This window comes from Mesocricetus auratus, unplaced genomic scaffold (assembly GCF_017639785.1).
Source record: "Mesocricetus auratus isolate SY011 unplaced genomic scaffold, BCM_Maur_2.0 Super-Scaffold_100009, whole genome shotgun sequence".
In the NCBI taxonomy this organism is placed as follows: domain Eukaryota; kingdom Metazoa; phylum Chordata; class Mammalia; order Rodentia; family Cricetidae; genus Mesocricetus; species Mesocricetus auratus.
Window position 1 is genome coordinate 78,094,562 of NW_024429193.1, and position 16,703 is coordinate 78,111,264.

A 16,703-nucleotide genomic window follows, 5' to 3' on the forward strand; every position below is an offset into this window, starting at 1 on the left:
ATTATTTAACAAAATATTCAAGAGGAGAATCCATTTGGGCTTACACATAGTTCTCTAACATAGGAGTTAAATTTGAGGCTGAAAATCTTTCACATAGTCTGATCAGAATGTACTTTCTCTGATTTAGCATTGCATGAGTTCCTGGGATTCCCCTACATTTTATAGCTATAACAGGGACTTAGAAAATAATATGATGTATTTGATCATTGCATAGCATTTGCCCATTTTATTATCCATTACTTCTATTAATTTTTAATTTGACATCATTGTCTGAAGGAAAATTATATGAATAATAAGTGATGTTGGCTTTTCTCTCTTTTGAATATATAGTAGGGAATACATATTCAGTAAGTGTCAGAATCTACTTAAAATTGAATTTAAAGACCAACTTGATTAGTCTCAGATCATGCATCTGATTTTAAAATTCTGGCAAAGAATCCTCAACATTTCAGACTAAATGCCTCTAATTTACACTAGCCCATCTCAGAGTAAATCAAAATAACACTATTCTTGTCAAAATTCAACAGCCTCCAAATCATATGCAAATGAACTGTAACATACAAGCTATTTGTTCACACAATAGGTAAGGGACTATTAAATTGGATAGCCATGATAAATATGTCAGCCTGGAAGCCTCAGAATTTTCTAGTAGATTACTTGTTCATAATTCTATTCAAGATTTCACTGTCTATTCTCACATTAGAATCTGAACTATTAGAACCATAATGCCAGCTGAATGCTTTGATTCTGGCAGGCATCAGAGCCTTGTATAAATCAGCTCCATTCCTTTATTTAAAGTCAACACAATAGCAATCATTCCATGAATATAACACAAACAGAGGAAAAATTGGATGGATGGTGGATGGACGGACAAACAGAAGGACAAACGGTTGGATGGATTCATGGGAAGGTGTTAATAACACAGCTACTTTTTTGTCTCTGTACTTCTGAGCAATTTTTGTTCTTTTAGATAGGAATCAAGATGTGTGGGTTAATTTCATGGCAATATTGAGTATAAACTCATCTATATGTATTGGGAGTAGTTTGACTCCACTGTCTCTAAGGTATTTTAATAGTAGATAGATAATAGATATATCTTGCTCTTCGTATGCCAAGGTCTGCTGTAATTGCTTTAACTAAATGAATTTATTAACTTTTTAATATACCTCTAAAATACAAATACTGATTATTCCCATTTAAAAGTAATACATATCTCATGATGTTTGCTAAAGCTTATTTTTTTCTGTACTGAAGTCAAAGATCGTAACTGTCCAGATCCAAATTTTGGACATATATATCCAAGACGCAGTACCTTCTGTGTGATATTTTATGTTTGAATTTAGGTAAATTGCCTCCTGGTAGGAGTAAGAGCTTAATCATGGTGGTTCATACTGGAAACATGAACTAAACAGGTTGTGAATCCATTATCATGTCAGTCTATTAAAGGTGAGCTTCTGTTTCATTGACAAATAGACCTTTTTAATTATTTATAATGATCTAATATATTTCACTAACTTGTGAATTTTACTATTTTCTCAGCACAAATGGCCAGGTGGTGGTGGAATACATCTTTAATCCCAGCACTCAGGAGGCAGAGGCAAGTGGATCTCTGTGAGTTTGAGGCCAGCCTCTGAAACAATACAGAGAAAGCCTGTCTCAAAAAACAAACAAAAAAAAAGATTAGCACAAATAATTCCCTTAAGTTTCATTTTAAAAAGTAGCATTAATCATACCTGAACAACTTTTTGTGACTGCACATCAACAACCAAGACTCTATCCAAAGTTGGCTGAGCAACATAAATGAACTTGTCTTTGACATTAACAGCAGAAGCCCACACACATCTCTGAACTTCGTCTTCTTCATCCTTGGGACAAACTTCATCCTTTATTTTAGGAAATAGAAAAACAAATTTACACATTATATTAAAACATTGTAATGGCAGTACCCTGGTAAAATCAATGTTTAGTGATTTAGCACATTAAATTGCTAAGTGATCAAATAAAAAGGGTGAGACAATGGAAAACAGACCAAATTTAAGTTCACTGCACAAGTATAGGAAACAATGTAAATAAGATCCCAGGTACCCAAATTAAGAAAAGTAGCAGAAGAGAAACCACTGAGATGATTTCCTATGATTATGAGGAAGATTTTTCATTTGGATAAGAGAGAGAACATATCTGGAGACATGTAGAAGACTACAGAGCAGAGAAAAAGAGTCAGTTTGGACATGGCCCAGGCCTAGGGAGTGAGAATTGTAGAGGATAACAAGAAAGAAAACAGTGAGAATAGCCAAGGTATGGGGAAAAACGTGCCATTATACAGAGAATGAATGAAGGGTATCTGATCTGGGACGAGGGAAGCCTGTGACTTGCAATAATCCAGATGTGTGATTAAGGGCTGAAGGAGCCTAGAGACTAGCATGGGCTTTGATATGCTTAGGGGTGCCACAGGTATATGCCTATTTGAGCAATATGTCCTTCTGCCAGAGGCAAAGAGAATGATTTCCTTTAGCAGTCAGGAACTCATTTCACAATTCCTGAGGAATGCTGGTTTTCGCCTAACTGCCAAAAATCCTTCTATAGTTCAGCCTGAGCTGAGACTCCACTCAGTTTTGGACAAAGAAAACAGGCTTGCCTTTTTGTGAGAGTTATGGGGTCCCCTTTGAACTCGATACCCAATTACTGATTTTACTGGTGAAATTCAAACACTTTTCATTTTTAGCACTTGTTAAGTAGCTCCACAGTTTAGCAAAAACATAGTAAATCTAATCTTCTCCCAAGACCTCCCAGTGTCAAGTATCTTTAAGAGACCAAACATCAGGCTGAAATACATTCGGTTTCTCTATGTATTCCCCCTCTTTTGAAACAGAAAAAGGATTTCTTTTCAAACAATACATCCCAATAATAGGTTTTCCTCCATCCACTCCTCCTATCTACCCAACACCTCCCCTCTCATCCCCAGAAATACTCCCCCTCCGTGTGTTCTTCAGAAAAGAGTAGGCCTTTAAGAGATAACAGACGAACAGGACAAAAACAGATACATTAAGACAAGGAAAGGGTCCTCATATGGAGGTTGGACAAAGCAACACATCAGGAGGAAAAGAATCCCAAGTACAGGCAAGAGTCAGTGATACGAACACCCCCACTGTGAGCAGACCCAAAAAAGTACCAAGGCAACATGATGAAAGGTCAGCAGCTGCCTCCTTACACTACAGTTCCGAGTGCACCATGCACATGCTGATGCCTGACCAGTGCAGAGATTTACACGGACTTTTTACTTAAGTCTGACAACTGCTAGCCAATGTCATCTTTCTTTTATTTGTACATTCTTGCACACAGTGTTTGCACACGATCAAATCCCAAACTACTTTAGTACACACATTTCTTCTCTAATAGACACAAAATAGTGTTCCTTGGATGTTCCATTTAATGTCTTCGTTTAAAAAGATTTAGCAAAACCAATGATATTATCAACATAATAATGACATCAGACATGTGCGATTACACTTAATATTCAGTAATAGAGTATAGCTCAGGCAGCACAGCCATTGCATGTAATTATTATGTTTGTCTTACAATGTCTAATGTCATGGAAATACCAGATCACTTTGCGATGAGGTAGTTGAGGTGTAATATTTGCATTGTGTAACATCAGGTGTAACTCAAGCAGGTCATAGGGCATACACCAGCTCAAATCAGTTTGGTTCATAAGGTTCAGGAACACTCCACTTCCCTGTTCTTCAAGGCATTCCATTGTTCATAAAACAAGCTGTAAATAACCTGTAATCCAAGTAACTGGTTTTGAATGATACAGATAGCTCTGGGTTAGGAAATGAATGTTGTTTCATAACTTGCAGCACAGTGGCTGTTTAGCATTGGGGCTCTGAAGACTGTCATGGGAGGTTAAAGTAGTCAGTCACCTAAACCTGGAGAAAGAACCTGTTTAAAACAGAGAGCAGTTTTGAAATTTCATTCAGTAGTTACAATGAAACACCTGGGAAACTTCTCTTCAGAACTGTACTGAATGTCACTGACAAGACCTTATTTTTTTAAAAGATAAACACCGAATAAAATATTTATGGAGGCAGAAAATGCTGGGAGGGAGGTTGGATCTAAGGTTGATGTCTGATGGAAGGCCCTGAATATAAGGAAATTATTTACAAATGGGTTGTTCTTGTGTAAAATCTTCCCACTAAATCTGCAGAAGTAATACAACGTGAATGACCTGACACACAGCTGTCAGCCAAACAACTGCCAGACCAGGAGCAATTTCCACAGCGCTGTTGCTTCAGAATGATTCAACAGTAAACTAAATTGCTCGACTCGGGGATGATTTTCTACTTTTGATACCTTTCCCAAAAGGCATCCCTGGACAGACATGTAATCATTTTTAAAAAGCCATTAGGAGCTTCCTCACAGACAGCTTGAATTTCCTTGACTTTGCTTAGATCATTTCTGATTAAAGCCCTTAGGCTCCATATAATGATAGCACTACTCTTTTTCAGATTAAATATATTAATACTTATATTTGTGGGTGATAATTATAGAGAAACGTTATTCACAGGTATGAAGCATTTAATGGGAAAAGACAAAAATACCAGCAATAAAATCAGCATTAAAATAATATAAGCCAATATGGTAAGTGTCTGGAAGAAACATATAATTCTAGTTTAAAATTAGAAATCATTCTGGCTGGGTCATTTTCATATTAAAACCTATGTTTCATGTGTATCTTCTATGTTACCCCAAAACATGTTAAAGTTCTTTGATATTTATGCTGGTTATGGTAGAAATTTTAATGCACTACTTTAATAGCATTGTTGGTAGCTACTTGGCAAGACCTTAGAAAGTCAAGGAGAAAAATACAAACACTTGTTTTAACTTGGGAATTTATTATTGTATTTTTTATACTGATTTCTCATTACAACAAATTGGCCTCAAATGGTCTGTTTACCATCTTACTTCTTTCTATTCCTACCAACAGCAAACCTTTCATTACTAGCCTTGGGAAAGAATTTTTTTTTCAGTTGCATTAAGTACTTCCATGTTTCTGTCATGCAAAAAATATCTGCTAAGAGTTTGTTTTCTTTCCTTTTTATTTTTATTTAAATTAGAAACAAACTTGTTTGACATGTCAGTCCCAGCTCCCATTCCCTCCCCTCCCTAGCCCCCCACCAACGCCCCAATACCCAACCCCATACATCCTCTGCTCTCCAGAGTGCTTGGGGCCTTCCATGAGCAATCTTCAAAGTCTGTCATATCATCCCAGGCAGGGCCTAGGACCTTCCCCATGTGTTCAAGCTGAGATAGCATCCCTCCATGTGGAATGGGCTCCCAAAGTCCATTTGTATGCCAGGAATAAATACTGATCTACTATCCAAGGCAATATCCTATATTGCTGAGGTTTCCTCATTGACACTCACATTCAGGGGGTCTGCATCAGTCCCATGCTGGCCTTTCAGTTACCAGCCTGGGGGGAATGAGCTCCCCCCTTGTTCAGGTCAGCTGCCTCTGTGGGTTTCACCAGCCTGGTCTTGACTCCTTTGCCCATCACTCCTCCCTCTCTGCAACTAGGTTCTAGGAGTTCAGGACAGTGTGTATCTGTGGGTGTCTGGTTCTGCTTCCATCAGCCACTGGATGAAGGCTCATGCTTGTCTTTTTGTGACAGAGTTACCTCACTCAGGATGGGTTCTTCTAGTGCCATCCATTTGCTTTCAAATTTCAAGATTCCATTGTTTTTTTTCTGCTGAGTAGTACTACACTGTGTAAATGCATGATATTTTCTCTATCCACTCTTCAGTTGAGGGGCATCTAGGTTGCTTACAGGTTCTGTCTATTACAAATTATGCTGCTACGAACATAGTGAAACAGATACCCTTATTGTATGAACTGCATCTTTCGGGTATATGCCTGGGTGGAATTTCTAGATCTTGTGGTAGAATGATTCCCATTTAGGAATCTCCACACTGATCTCCAAAGTGGCTGTACAAGTCAGCACTCCCACCAGCAGTGAAGCAGTGTTCCCCTTTCTCCACATCCTCTCCAGCACAAACTGTCTTGGTGTTTTTTATTTTAGCCATTCTGACAGGAGTTCTTTCCTCCCTTCCTTTCATTTGCTTTTGAGACAAGATCTCATATATCCCATGCTGACTTTCAACTATGCATGTAGCAAAAGATGTCTTTGAACTCTTATTCTCCCTGTCTCTAACCTCTGTCAGTATAGCCATGAGTCACTGTGCTTTATGGTGTATCGAACACTTATTGTATTGTACAATGTTCTTCCATTACTATGAAAGAGAGCTGGGAAATAAGGGGTTCAGAAGCACATTCATTCTGCTCTCTAGTTTACTATCACCCAGGAGTTAAAACTGTTTATTATATTGTTTAAAGAAAAAAATTGAAAGAAGACAATAATTGCATAACGTGAAAGCATGATTAAGGTTCCGGTTTCTGTAAATAAGGTGTCCTTGAGATAGAGCTACAATGACCCATTCATTTAAGAAAAGAAAATGACTACCTTTCTGTGACTGTGGCCATTAGTGCATGGGCTACAAAGCCAAAAAACTTGTCTTTGTGGACAATTTGCTGCTCTGTGACTTCATACAATCCCTACCCTGGTTATAATGTTAGTTCTCCATTGAATTCTCTTCAATTCTTGTGGCTTTGTTTTCTGTTAATTGTGGAAAACAGAGCTCAAATCTGAATTCCTTGATCTACTTCCTGTATCCTAAACGATCATTCATACTGAGGACCTTGTATAATCGATGATACTAAACAATAATCTCTGGTTATCCCATTCATCAGACCTCCTTCCATTTAACTTCTTCCAGAAATATTGCAAGGTATATAGCAAAGAACTAACATTGTATAGAAAAAAGGAATACGTAAAGTTGTGAAAGCTTGAATCAAAACTCAAACCAAGAAAAGGTTAGGCAGGTAGTTTGAGAGAGAAAATAAAGCTTGGTTTATGTTACGGAAACCTCAAATATAAAGGAAAGGAAGGAAAAAAGAAAGAATGAATGAAAGAAAGAAGACAGAAGAAAGAAGATTGAAATTCAATGTCCATAAAGTATTATATGTAAAAGAACCAGAACAAAGCAAAATTGAGAATGAAAGTAATTTCTAAATATACATACATACTCACACACATATAAATATATGTATACATACATACATATATACATATCTCAAGGGTTTGTATGTAAAATAGCCTGACAATTAGGAACTAAAAGGAAAGTGTAACCTGTAATATGTAAAGACTGACATATGTAACAGAAAGGGAATCAAGTATGCTGAGACTAATTAAAAGCCAGGCCAGATTCTCTCATCTGTAAGAAGAGGTTATCTCATGATATAAATAGTAAGGATAATCACTGTTTTATGCAATTTATACAACCATGAATTAAAAAGTTGACATTAGCATTATGACCCATAACATCACATTAGTCGGACATAAGATATCCTAAGATATGCACACAATTTCTTGAACACTGAATTGAGAAGCAGTAAGGATTCATCTCAGAGTGTGCTATAGGCAGCCATAGGTAGACAGGGACTAAATGAAAAGATGTTGAACCAAAGGGACCAGTGTCTGACATCTTAACAATTAATCAGGTACACATAGCCCTTAGGTTGAAAGCTTGCAAGCTGCCACACAATGCTCTTGTTGCTTGTCAGTAGTTGGTGAACCGACATAGGATTGCACAGCTTTGGCTTATCTGACTTTTTTGCATTTCCATCAAGCAGCTTCACTAGCTCCAAGAATTCCCTCCATTGGCAAAAATGAGAAATAGAATTGGGACAGTTGTGCTTACTGCTGGCAATTTATGAGTTACCTTGACCTCTGTTCCTTAAATGTTACAAACTCTGCACATCAGAGAATAAAGACTAGGGACCACTGTGTCTCATTATGCACTAATGGATCCTTCCTAGCACACACATTTTGTAAACCAATACTATTAATTTAGCTACATCATTTTACCAAAATAATTTTATTGTAAAGAGCTTTCAAATAATAAACAGCAGACACCTGAACTGATGCAGCCCATCAAGCAAGTAGTTGGTCAAATGAAGTCTTTACATCTAGATAATCCTCTCTATACACAAACACTAATTGTACAGATATTCACAAAATACAGAACTCAACTTATACTGTCTTCAGTATGTTTTCTTACTCTGAGTAGATTTCATTAAAAAATGGAAACAATAATTTTCCTCATATCTTGAAAACACTCCACCTATTTTCTTAATCAATGTGTTTTCAATGAAGAGTAGGCCACTTTAGTGCCATTTTCTGCATGTGGATCTTTTTTTTTTTGAGACAGGCTTTCTCTGTATTGTTTTGGAGGCTGTCCTGGAACATTCTTGGTAGACCAGGCTGGGCTCAAACACACAGAGATCTGCCTGCCTCTGCCTGTGGATCTTCTATATCAATGTGTCTCAGGGATCTTTTAGTCTAGACTTCCTCAGAGTTTATATTTGTGCCAACGTTTGGCAAACCACACCCTCTCGTACCCAAGTTAATCGATTAACCTTGAAATATTTGCTAAATATGATAATGAGACATGAATTTGAGACATGAATATGTATTTAAATATATTACTCTAGATAGATAATAAATAGATCAAGGATTATCCTTTTATGTACGATCTTGTCAGTCACAGTCTGGGAAGTCCAACTCTACAGCAGTACTAACCATGGTGAGGTCTGTACACTGCTGTTTGTTAGACCACCATCAGTTACTAAGCTAAAATAACATATAGTTTAAAACAGCTGTTTAGAGCCTCCATTCATGGACAGAGAAGGCTTGAGTACGTGTTATTGGAATACCTGGAGGATTTCATTTGATCAAAATGACTTACTAACCAAAAATAAACCAATAAAATTAGATTGAGCTCCCGTGTTACAATTTCTCTCTTTTAAAAACAATGTATGTGTTTTTATATGTACCACCAGTGTGATCAGTGATTCCACTGATGTAAACAAAACAACAGTTATACTTGGAAAATTGTGCAATAGGATACAAACTTATTTTTGGTTGGGTGATTTATTCAAATTCTGATAAGTAAATAATATAAAACAATCAGGATTTTGACATTGCACTAGAATATTTAGGTCTAAATTATAATGAAATCTCTTATAGTCACTTAGAAATATATGCATATAAAACTCTGTATGTATGCATATAATCTATCTAGCTATTTATAAACACTCAAGTTATAATTTTTTGAATACTGCTTTGCACAATGATTCCAACTTATATTTAAAATAAGCCATTAAACATTTTAGAACCAAAGGACATTTTATTTTTCCTCTTTTGTTGTTGTGGCTAAAACTCAAGGATTTGCTTAGATTATACAAGTGCTCTATCACTGAGCTATAACTAAACCTCTGAAGATAACATACTCATTGTTCTAAAATGCAAAAAGGAACTTAGATAAAAGTATTTGCATCCATCTTACAATTGGCTTCACTGCTTATAACCCAAACAATATAGCACCCACCCCACAAATGAAATTCAATGACTTTGTCACATTCCATTAGAGAGTTCCTTTATGTCAAAGTTAGCCAGAATATTTTTGGACATACAATTTCAGGGCTATTTTTACCTCAATTGAGGCTGATGTAGACTACTATCTGATTACATGATTTTGATATTAAGACATCAAAAGCACAAACACTACACCACAGAAAGTCTTACTTTCACCCTAATGAGAACACATTGATTTTCCTGTCAGTGTAAAAATTAGGCTGAAGGCCCTGTGCAGGCAGAAGCCAGACTGGAAAGGAAAAGCTAAACCATCAGCTTAGAGGATAATGACGCCCAGGTGTAAAACACAGCAATATCCTCATATTAGTTGCGAAATTCTTTCCATAAGCCCTGATTACCTCTTTAGTGAAATGCATATAATACTGTTTTCCATCAGACAGAGTCATTGTGAGATTAAACAAAATCATGTTTGTATTGTTCAAGTAATCAGTACAACTCACCTCTTATTTTCAGGTAGAATTTTCTCTGGGGATTGCACTTCATGCAATTAAACTAGTCTACATATTTCACATAAACTTTGTTTTCCTTTCCCATAATTGCACAGATTTGGCTGTCTATAATTAGAAGTTTCTGAATGATTTTTAACTGTGCAACTACATATTTCCCTATATCACTGGCTACTCTGAGCTTATTGCAACATTTGTCATTTATTCATCTACAATAATATAAAATTGAATTCAAATTTTACCAACTTTTTTAAATTCATGGATGAAAATCAAAGGTATTTAATGGATCAATTGTGTCTTAATGTAAAATGTTTATCAAACTTTCAGTTCTATATGAATAGTTGATATGACAAATACTGGAGTATTAGATATTAAACACCTATAAAATATAGTGAGAAAACTAGAGACATTATATGGGGGTACAGATTAGATAACATTCCAATCCTCCTAGCTGTTTCAAGGGATTGAAATTCTGGGTTGGGGCAGAAGCTTACAGGACAGAAAATCTCAGGGACAGAAATTTTTGGTCTATTGTATAGGCTTGGGTATGAAACAGTGACAGAGACCAAACTAACTCTCTGGGACAAAGGATGCAAGTTATGTCAGATAACTGGAATAGAGTAGTTGGCAAAATATGCTGAATTGAAAACAAATGCCAAAACCACAGAGAGATAGAGTAATTTCAGCTATTGTCAATAAATGTGAATTAGGTGGAAACTACAGCTTCACATTTAATCAACTTGATTAAAAAATAGCATGAACATTTGGAATTAAAAGACAATTTAGTTTTGCCTCTCAATATAATGAAGCTATTTTATCATAAAGGAGTAATAAATTTTTTTACAAAGTGAATTTAGTAAGGTGCTTAGCAAAGAAAAAATAATAATGAAACACCTGTTACTACATAACACACACACACATCTTTCTGACCTATTCTCAAAACAATGGAAAGTTAGTTATAATCACAGTGCCCAAGAGAATCAGTCAGTCAGCTTAGAAATATAGATTCTTTACAAATATATTGTATACATTAGTCTCACTACAAAGAGAATATTAAATTCAAACACACTGTGTACTCTAGTCTTATGTGTGTTTGCCCAAACACTCCAAGTAATTGTCAATATGTTCTTGGGACTAAAGAGACAAAAAAAACCCACATTGATCCCTAATTATATATCACACAGTATGACTTTTTGACTTTGAAATGTGGATCCTTGGTTATTTGTCAGTGTAGCTTTTAAACACAGCCAAGATCTGAACTTCAGTGTTTTCTTCATCTCAAGTCAATTTTTGGCTATTCATGTACCTGATTAATCAGCACTGTAGCATTATTTAAAAAACTGACAGTGGCTTTATAAATATGGTATGAAACCATAGATATGAAATAGGTTGGAAAGAAAAATCTAGTCATTTAGTACATTTTAAATGACTCCAAGTTGGGTTTAATTTAATTTTAATTTATCTTATTTGAAGCAAATTATTTCTCATCAATATAAATCCTTAAAAGAAAAGAGGATCAAACATTTAAGAAAAATAGTTAAATAATTTGAATGACCTGAAGTGTAAGCTGTGGCCTCCTTCCCCTGAAAGCTTTTCTCTTTTTAGTATGACACTGAGTAATATTCATTTTATAGGTTTGTCTTTCCCATGATTTTAGTTGTGAAATAAGATTCTCCTGGATATCCAGACCAGGTGTATCACTCTTCTATGCATTATCAGTGAGAAGGAGGTGCAGGCTGCGCTCCTTCTCAGTCTGTTGACTCATCTCCATTATTCAGTCCATGTAATACCACTTAAGTACCACACTGTGATCCTGCAGCGCACAGTTTCAGAGGCAGATGATTCCTATCACTGGGATGGGATTCTTCCATCCTTACATACTGTCCACCTAAAAGTGCCCAATGTGGAAGGCAGGCAGGCTGCTTACTTTTGTGAGCATGCCACTGACTGAAAAAAGATTATTCTGACAAAACAGATTCATCTCAACCAGACTGGAAATCTATCTGCAGACATAATTAAATACATTTCTATTTTTAAACCTAACTGCGGTTCACATGGATATCTTTGACACATGAAAATGCTAATGAGTTCTCTTTCTTAGTTGTGTCTTTGTGTGGCTTGGGTATCAAGGTAATTGTAGCCTCATAGAAAGAGTTTGGCAGTGAGCCTCCTGCTTCTATAGTGTGGAATACTTTGACGAGTATTGGAATGAGCTCTTCTTTGAATTTCTGGTAGAATTCTGCACTGAAGCCATCTGGGCCTGGGCTTTTTTTGTTTGGGAGACTTTTGATGACTGCTTCTATTTCATTAGGGGTTATAGGTCTGTTTAGATTATTTATCTGTTCTTGATTTAGTTTTGGCAAGTGATATCTATCCAGGAAATTGTCCATTTCCTTTAAATTTTCAAATTTTGTGGAGTACAGATTTTCAAAGTATGCCCTGATGATTCTCTTGATTTCCTCAGAGTCCGTTGTTATGTCCCCTTTCTCATCCCTGATTTTGTTAATTAGCATGTTCTCTCTCTGTCTTTTGGTTAGTTTGGACAGAGGTTTGTCTATTTTGTTGATTTTCTCAAAGAACCAACTCTTTGTTTCATTAACGTACCTGAACATAATAAAAGCAATATACAGTAAACCAACAGCTAACATCAAACTAAATGGAGAGAAACTCAAAGCAATTCCTCTAAAATCAGGAACAAGGCAAGGCTGTCCACTCTCTCCATATCTCTTCAATATTGTACTTGAAGTTCTAGCTACAGCAATAAGACAACAAAAGGAGATAAAGGGGATACAAATAGGAAAAGAAGAAGTCAAGCTTTCATTATTTGCAGATGATATGATAGTTTACATATGTGACCCAAAAAACTCCGCAAGGTTACTCCTAGAGCTGATAAACAGCTTCAGCAAAGTGGCAGGATACAAGGTAAACTCAAAAAAATCAGTGGCCCTATTATATACAGATGATGAAGTGACTGAGAAAGAAATCAGAGAAACATCACCTTTTACAATAGCCAAAAACAGCATCAAATATCTGGGGATAATGTTAACCAAGGAAGTGAAAGACCTGTATATCAAAAACTTTGTGTCTTTGAAGAAAGAAATCAAAGAAGATACCAGAAAATGGAAAGATCTCCCATGCTCTTGGATTGGTAGGATCAACATAATAAAAATGGCAATCTTGCCAAAAGCAGTCTATAGATTCAATGCAATCCCTATCAAAATTCCATCACAATTCTTCAAGGACCTGGAAAGATCATTAATCAACTTTATATGGAAAAACAAAAGGCCCAGGATAGCCAAAACATCCCTATACAATAAAGGAACTTCAGGAGGCATCACCATACCTGATTTCAAGCTCTATTATAGAGCTATAGTCCTGAAAACAGCTTGGTATTGGCACAAAAATAGGCAGGTAGACCAATGGAACCGAATCGAAAGCCCTAATTTTAACCCACACACCTATGAACACCTGATTTTTGACAAAGAAGCTAAAACTGTACAGTGGAAAAAAGAAAGCATCTTCAACAAATGGTGCTGGCATAACTGGGTAATGGTATGCAGAAGACTGCAGATAGATCCATGTTTATCGCCTTGTACAAAACTTAAGTCCAAATGGATCAAAGATCTCAACATACATCCAGCCACACTGAAACTTTTAGAAGAGAAAGTGGGAGATACTCTTCAACGAGTTGGTACAGGAGACCACTTCCTAAACATAACACCAGTGGCACAGGCACTGAGATCAACAATTAACAAATGGGACCTTCTGAAACTAAAAAGCTTTTGTAAGGCAAAGGACACAATCAAAAAGACAAAAAGGCAGGCCACAGAATGGGAAAAGATATTCACTAACCCTACATCTGACAGAGGGCTAATCTCCAAAATTTACAAAGAACTCAAGAAACAAGTCTCCAAAACACCAAAGGATCCACTTGAAAGGTGGGGTACAGAGCTAAATAGAGAATTCTCAGTAGAGGAGGCTAAAATGGCCAAGAGACACTTAAGAAAGTGCTCAACATCCTTAGCCATCAGGGAAATGCAAATCAAAACAACTCTGAGATACCATCTTACTCCTGTCAGAATGGCTAGAATCAAAAACACCGAAGACAATTTATGCTGGAGAGGATGTGGAGAGAGAGGATCACTCCTCCATTGCTGGTGGGAATGCCGACTCATACAGCCTCTTTGGAAATCAGTATGGAGATTCCTCAGGAAAATGGGAATTAATCTACCACTAGACCCAGCAATTCCACTCTTAGGCATTTATCCAAATGAGGCAGGTTCATACAACAAGGGCATCTGCTCCACTATGTTCATAGCAGCATTGTTTGTAATAGCCAGAACCTGGAAGCAACCTAGATGCCCCTCAACTGAAGAGTGGATAGAGAAAATGTGGTACATTTACACAATGGAGTATTACTCAGCAGAAAAAAACAATGGAATCTTGAAATTCGCAGGGAAATGGATAGCACTGGAAGAAACCATCCTGAGTGAGGTAACCCAGTCGCAAAAAGACAAACATGGTATGTACTCACTCATATATGGATTTTAAATATGGATCAGGATAGTGCCAGTCTGCACTTCCACAGATAGAGAGTCTGGGAAACAGGAAAGAACCTAAAAGATATGCATATATGCATAGTACCCAAGAGAAGAGGATGGAGACAAGATCCTCTGAATGGATGGGGAACAGGGCGAGGGGGGGTAGTGGGACCTGGGAAGAGTAGAGGGGGTAAAGAGGAAGGGAGTTGGTCATGGGGGAACAGGAAGTTGAGGGGGTGGGGGTAAAATAGGGGGAAGAGGGAATCATAGGATCGAAGACAGATCAGGCACCAGAGTGACCTCGAGTGATCTAAAGGTATAACATCAATTGGCAAGCTAAGCAATAGTGGAAGGACCACCTCGAATGCCCATTCCTGATAATGAACTTGATGTCTATAACTATCCGGGAGCCTTCATCCTGGGACTGATGGAAGCAGAGGCAAACACACAACTAAGCACTGAACTGAACCCAAGGAACCCAGTGACAGAGAGAGAGGAGTGATGAGCAAATTGGCAAGGAATGGGCTGGCAAAACCAGCAGAGACGGCTGATCTGAACAGGGGAGTGCTCTTGGACCCCAGACCGACAGTGGGGAGGCCAGAATGGGACTGATCTGGACCCCCCAAATGTGAGTGTCAGTGAGAAGGCCTGGGCAACCTATGGGGCTCTGAGCTGTGGATCAGTGTCTATCCCTGGTATACAATCTGTCTTCATGTGCCTATGGCACAAAGAGAGATGCTCTCTCAGCCTGGACTCTTAGGGGAGTGCCTTGACCCTACCAAGAGTGAAATGATAGACTCTAGACATCCCCTATGTGGAGGGATTTGGCAATAGGGTGGGAGGGAGGGTGGAAGGGGAGTGCGGGAGGAGGGGAGGGAGAGGGAACTGGGATTGACATGTGAAACAAGCTATTTAAAATTAAAATAAAAAAAAATAAATACACACATGTATTATATATTACATATTAAATATAATATATATTACAAAAAAAAAAAAAAAAAAAAAAAGAACAAAAAAAAAAAAAAAAAAAAAAAATGCTAATGAGGAGCAACACTGCCTCTGATTAAACTTTTTTTTTTGCCAACTTCCGGGATAGAACCCAGGGCTTCACACATGTGAGGCAAGCCCATTACCACTCAGCAGTAGGACAATGTAAAATAATTTTACATTTTTCCTATTATTTGTTGCTTAATTAATGTTTTAGAAGACTTAAAGTTTATGTGTTTTTGATGTGGAATGTTATTATATAGCCCTGGCTATCTTGGACTCATAATGTTGACCAAATTTTGCTTGAAAATTGCAACAGTCATACTACCTCAGCCCCTGCATACAGAAAATATAGTAGCAAATTTTATTGTGTACAGAGTTATGGTGAAAGAATATAAAACATTATATGCAAGTATATTAATTTTATCAGTTAGAGAAAAATATTAAAAAGATCTGTTGCATCTTTTTAAAATTATTTTTTAAAATACTACATTTGTAAAATTATGCCAGTTAATAAGTATATCCAATGTTTTAGATTAAGGCGGGGGGGGGGTTGGTGGGAGGCCGTGGAAGGAGGGGATGGAAAGGTAGAGGGACCTGGGATTGACATGTGAAGCAACCTTGTTTCTAATTTAAATTTAAAAATAAAAATAAAGAATTAACTTCAGTGAAAATTGGGCTATACATAACAAAGATTTTTGAGCATGGTCTTATAGTTTTCCTATGTTGTTATCATAAAGCCACATTTTTCATCTTAAAATTTGGTTTACACTGAAAGCCTTCAGCTTATGCTCATGGCATTTAGAGGTGTCCAGTGGCAGACGCTGTCCTTGTGGACATCCATCCATGTTTCCAGCCACTAAGTCGTGTTGCCCATGATATCATGACTTTCATCCCATTGCCTGGGCAGCGGTGAGATGAGATGCAAAATATAACGTCTTCTGTGTGAATCCATGCCATTTTTTCCTGATACTCAATCTTACATCTTCATGATGGTGTACTTTCTTGATCTTGTGAAGATATTTCATTCAAGGGAGACTCAGCAGGGCTATTTTCTTCAGTGTGCTTTATTATTCATACTCCTACATGGCTAGTCATTTGGGAAATAAATTTCTCTTGCCTGAATTGCTTGACAGTTTACTCTATAAACTGGACATTCAGGACCTAAAAGAAAGTGAC

The 16,703-nt window shown here is 37.0% G+C and overlaps 1 protein-coding gene across 2 annotated transcripts in view; it reads right to left on the reverse strand.

The window, feature by feature from the left end:
* Positions 1-16,703, reverse strand: part of Fstl5 (follistatin like 5) — a 579,517-nt gene that overhangs the window by 60,086 nt on the left and 502,728 nt on the right. For both annotated transcript variants that reach the window (XM_040752632.1, XM_040752631.1), the window contains exon 13: positions 1,734-1,883. In XM_040752632.1, the coding sequence (XP_040608566.1) occupies positions 1,734-1,883 (150 nt within the window). The remainder of the gene's footprint in view (positions 1-1,733; positions 1,884-16,703) is intronic.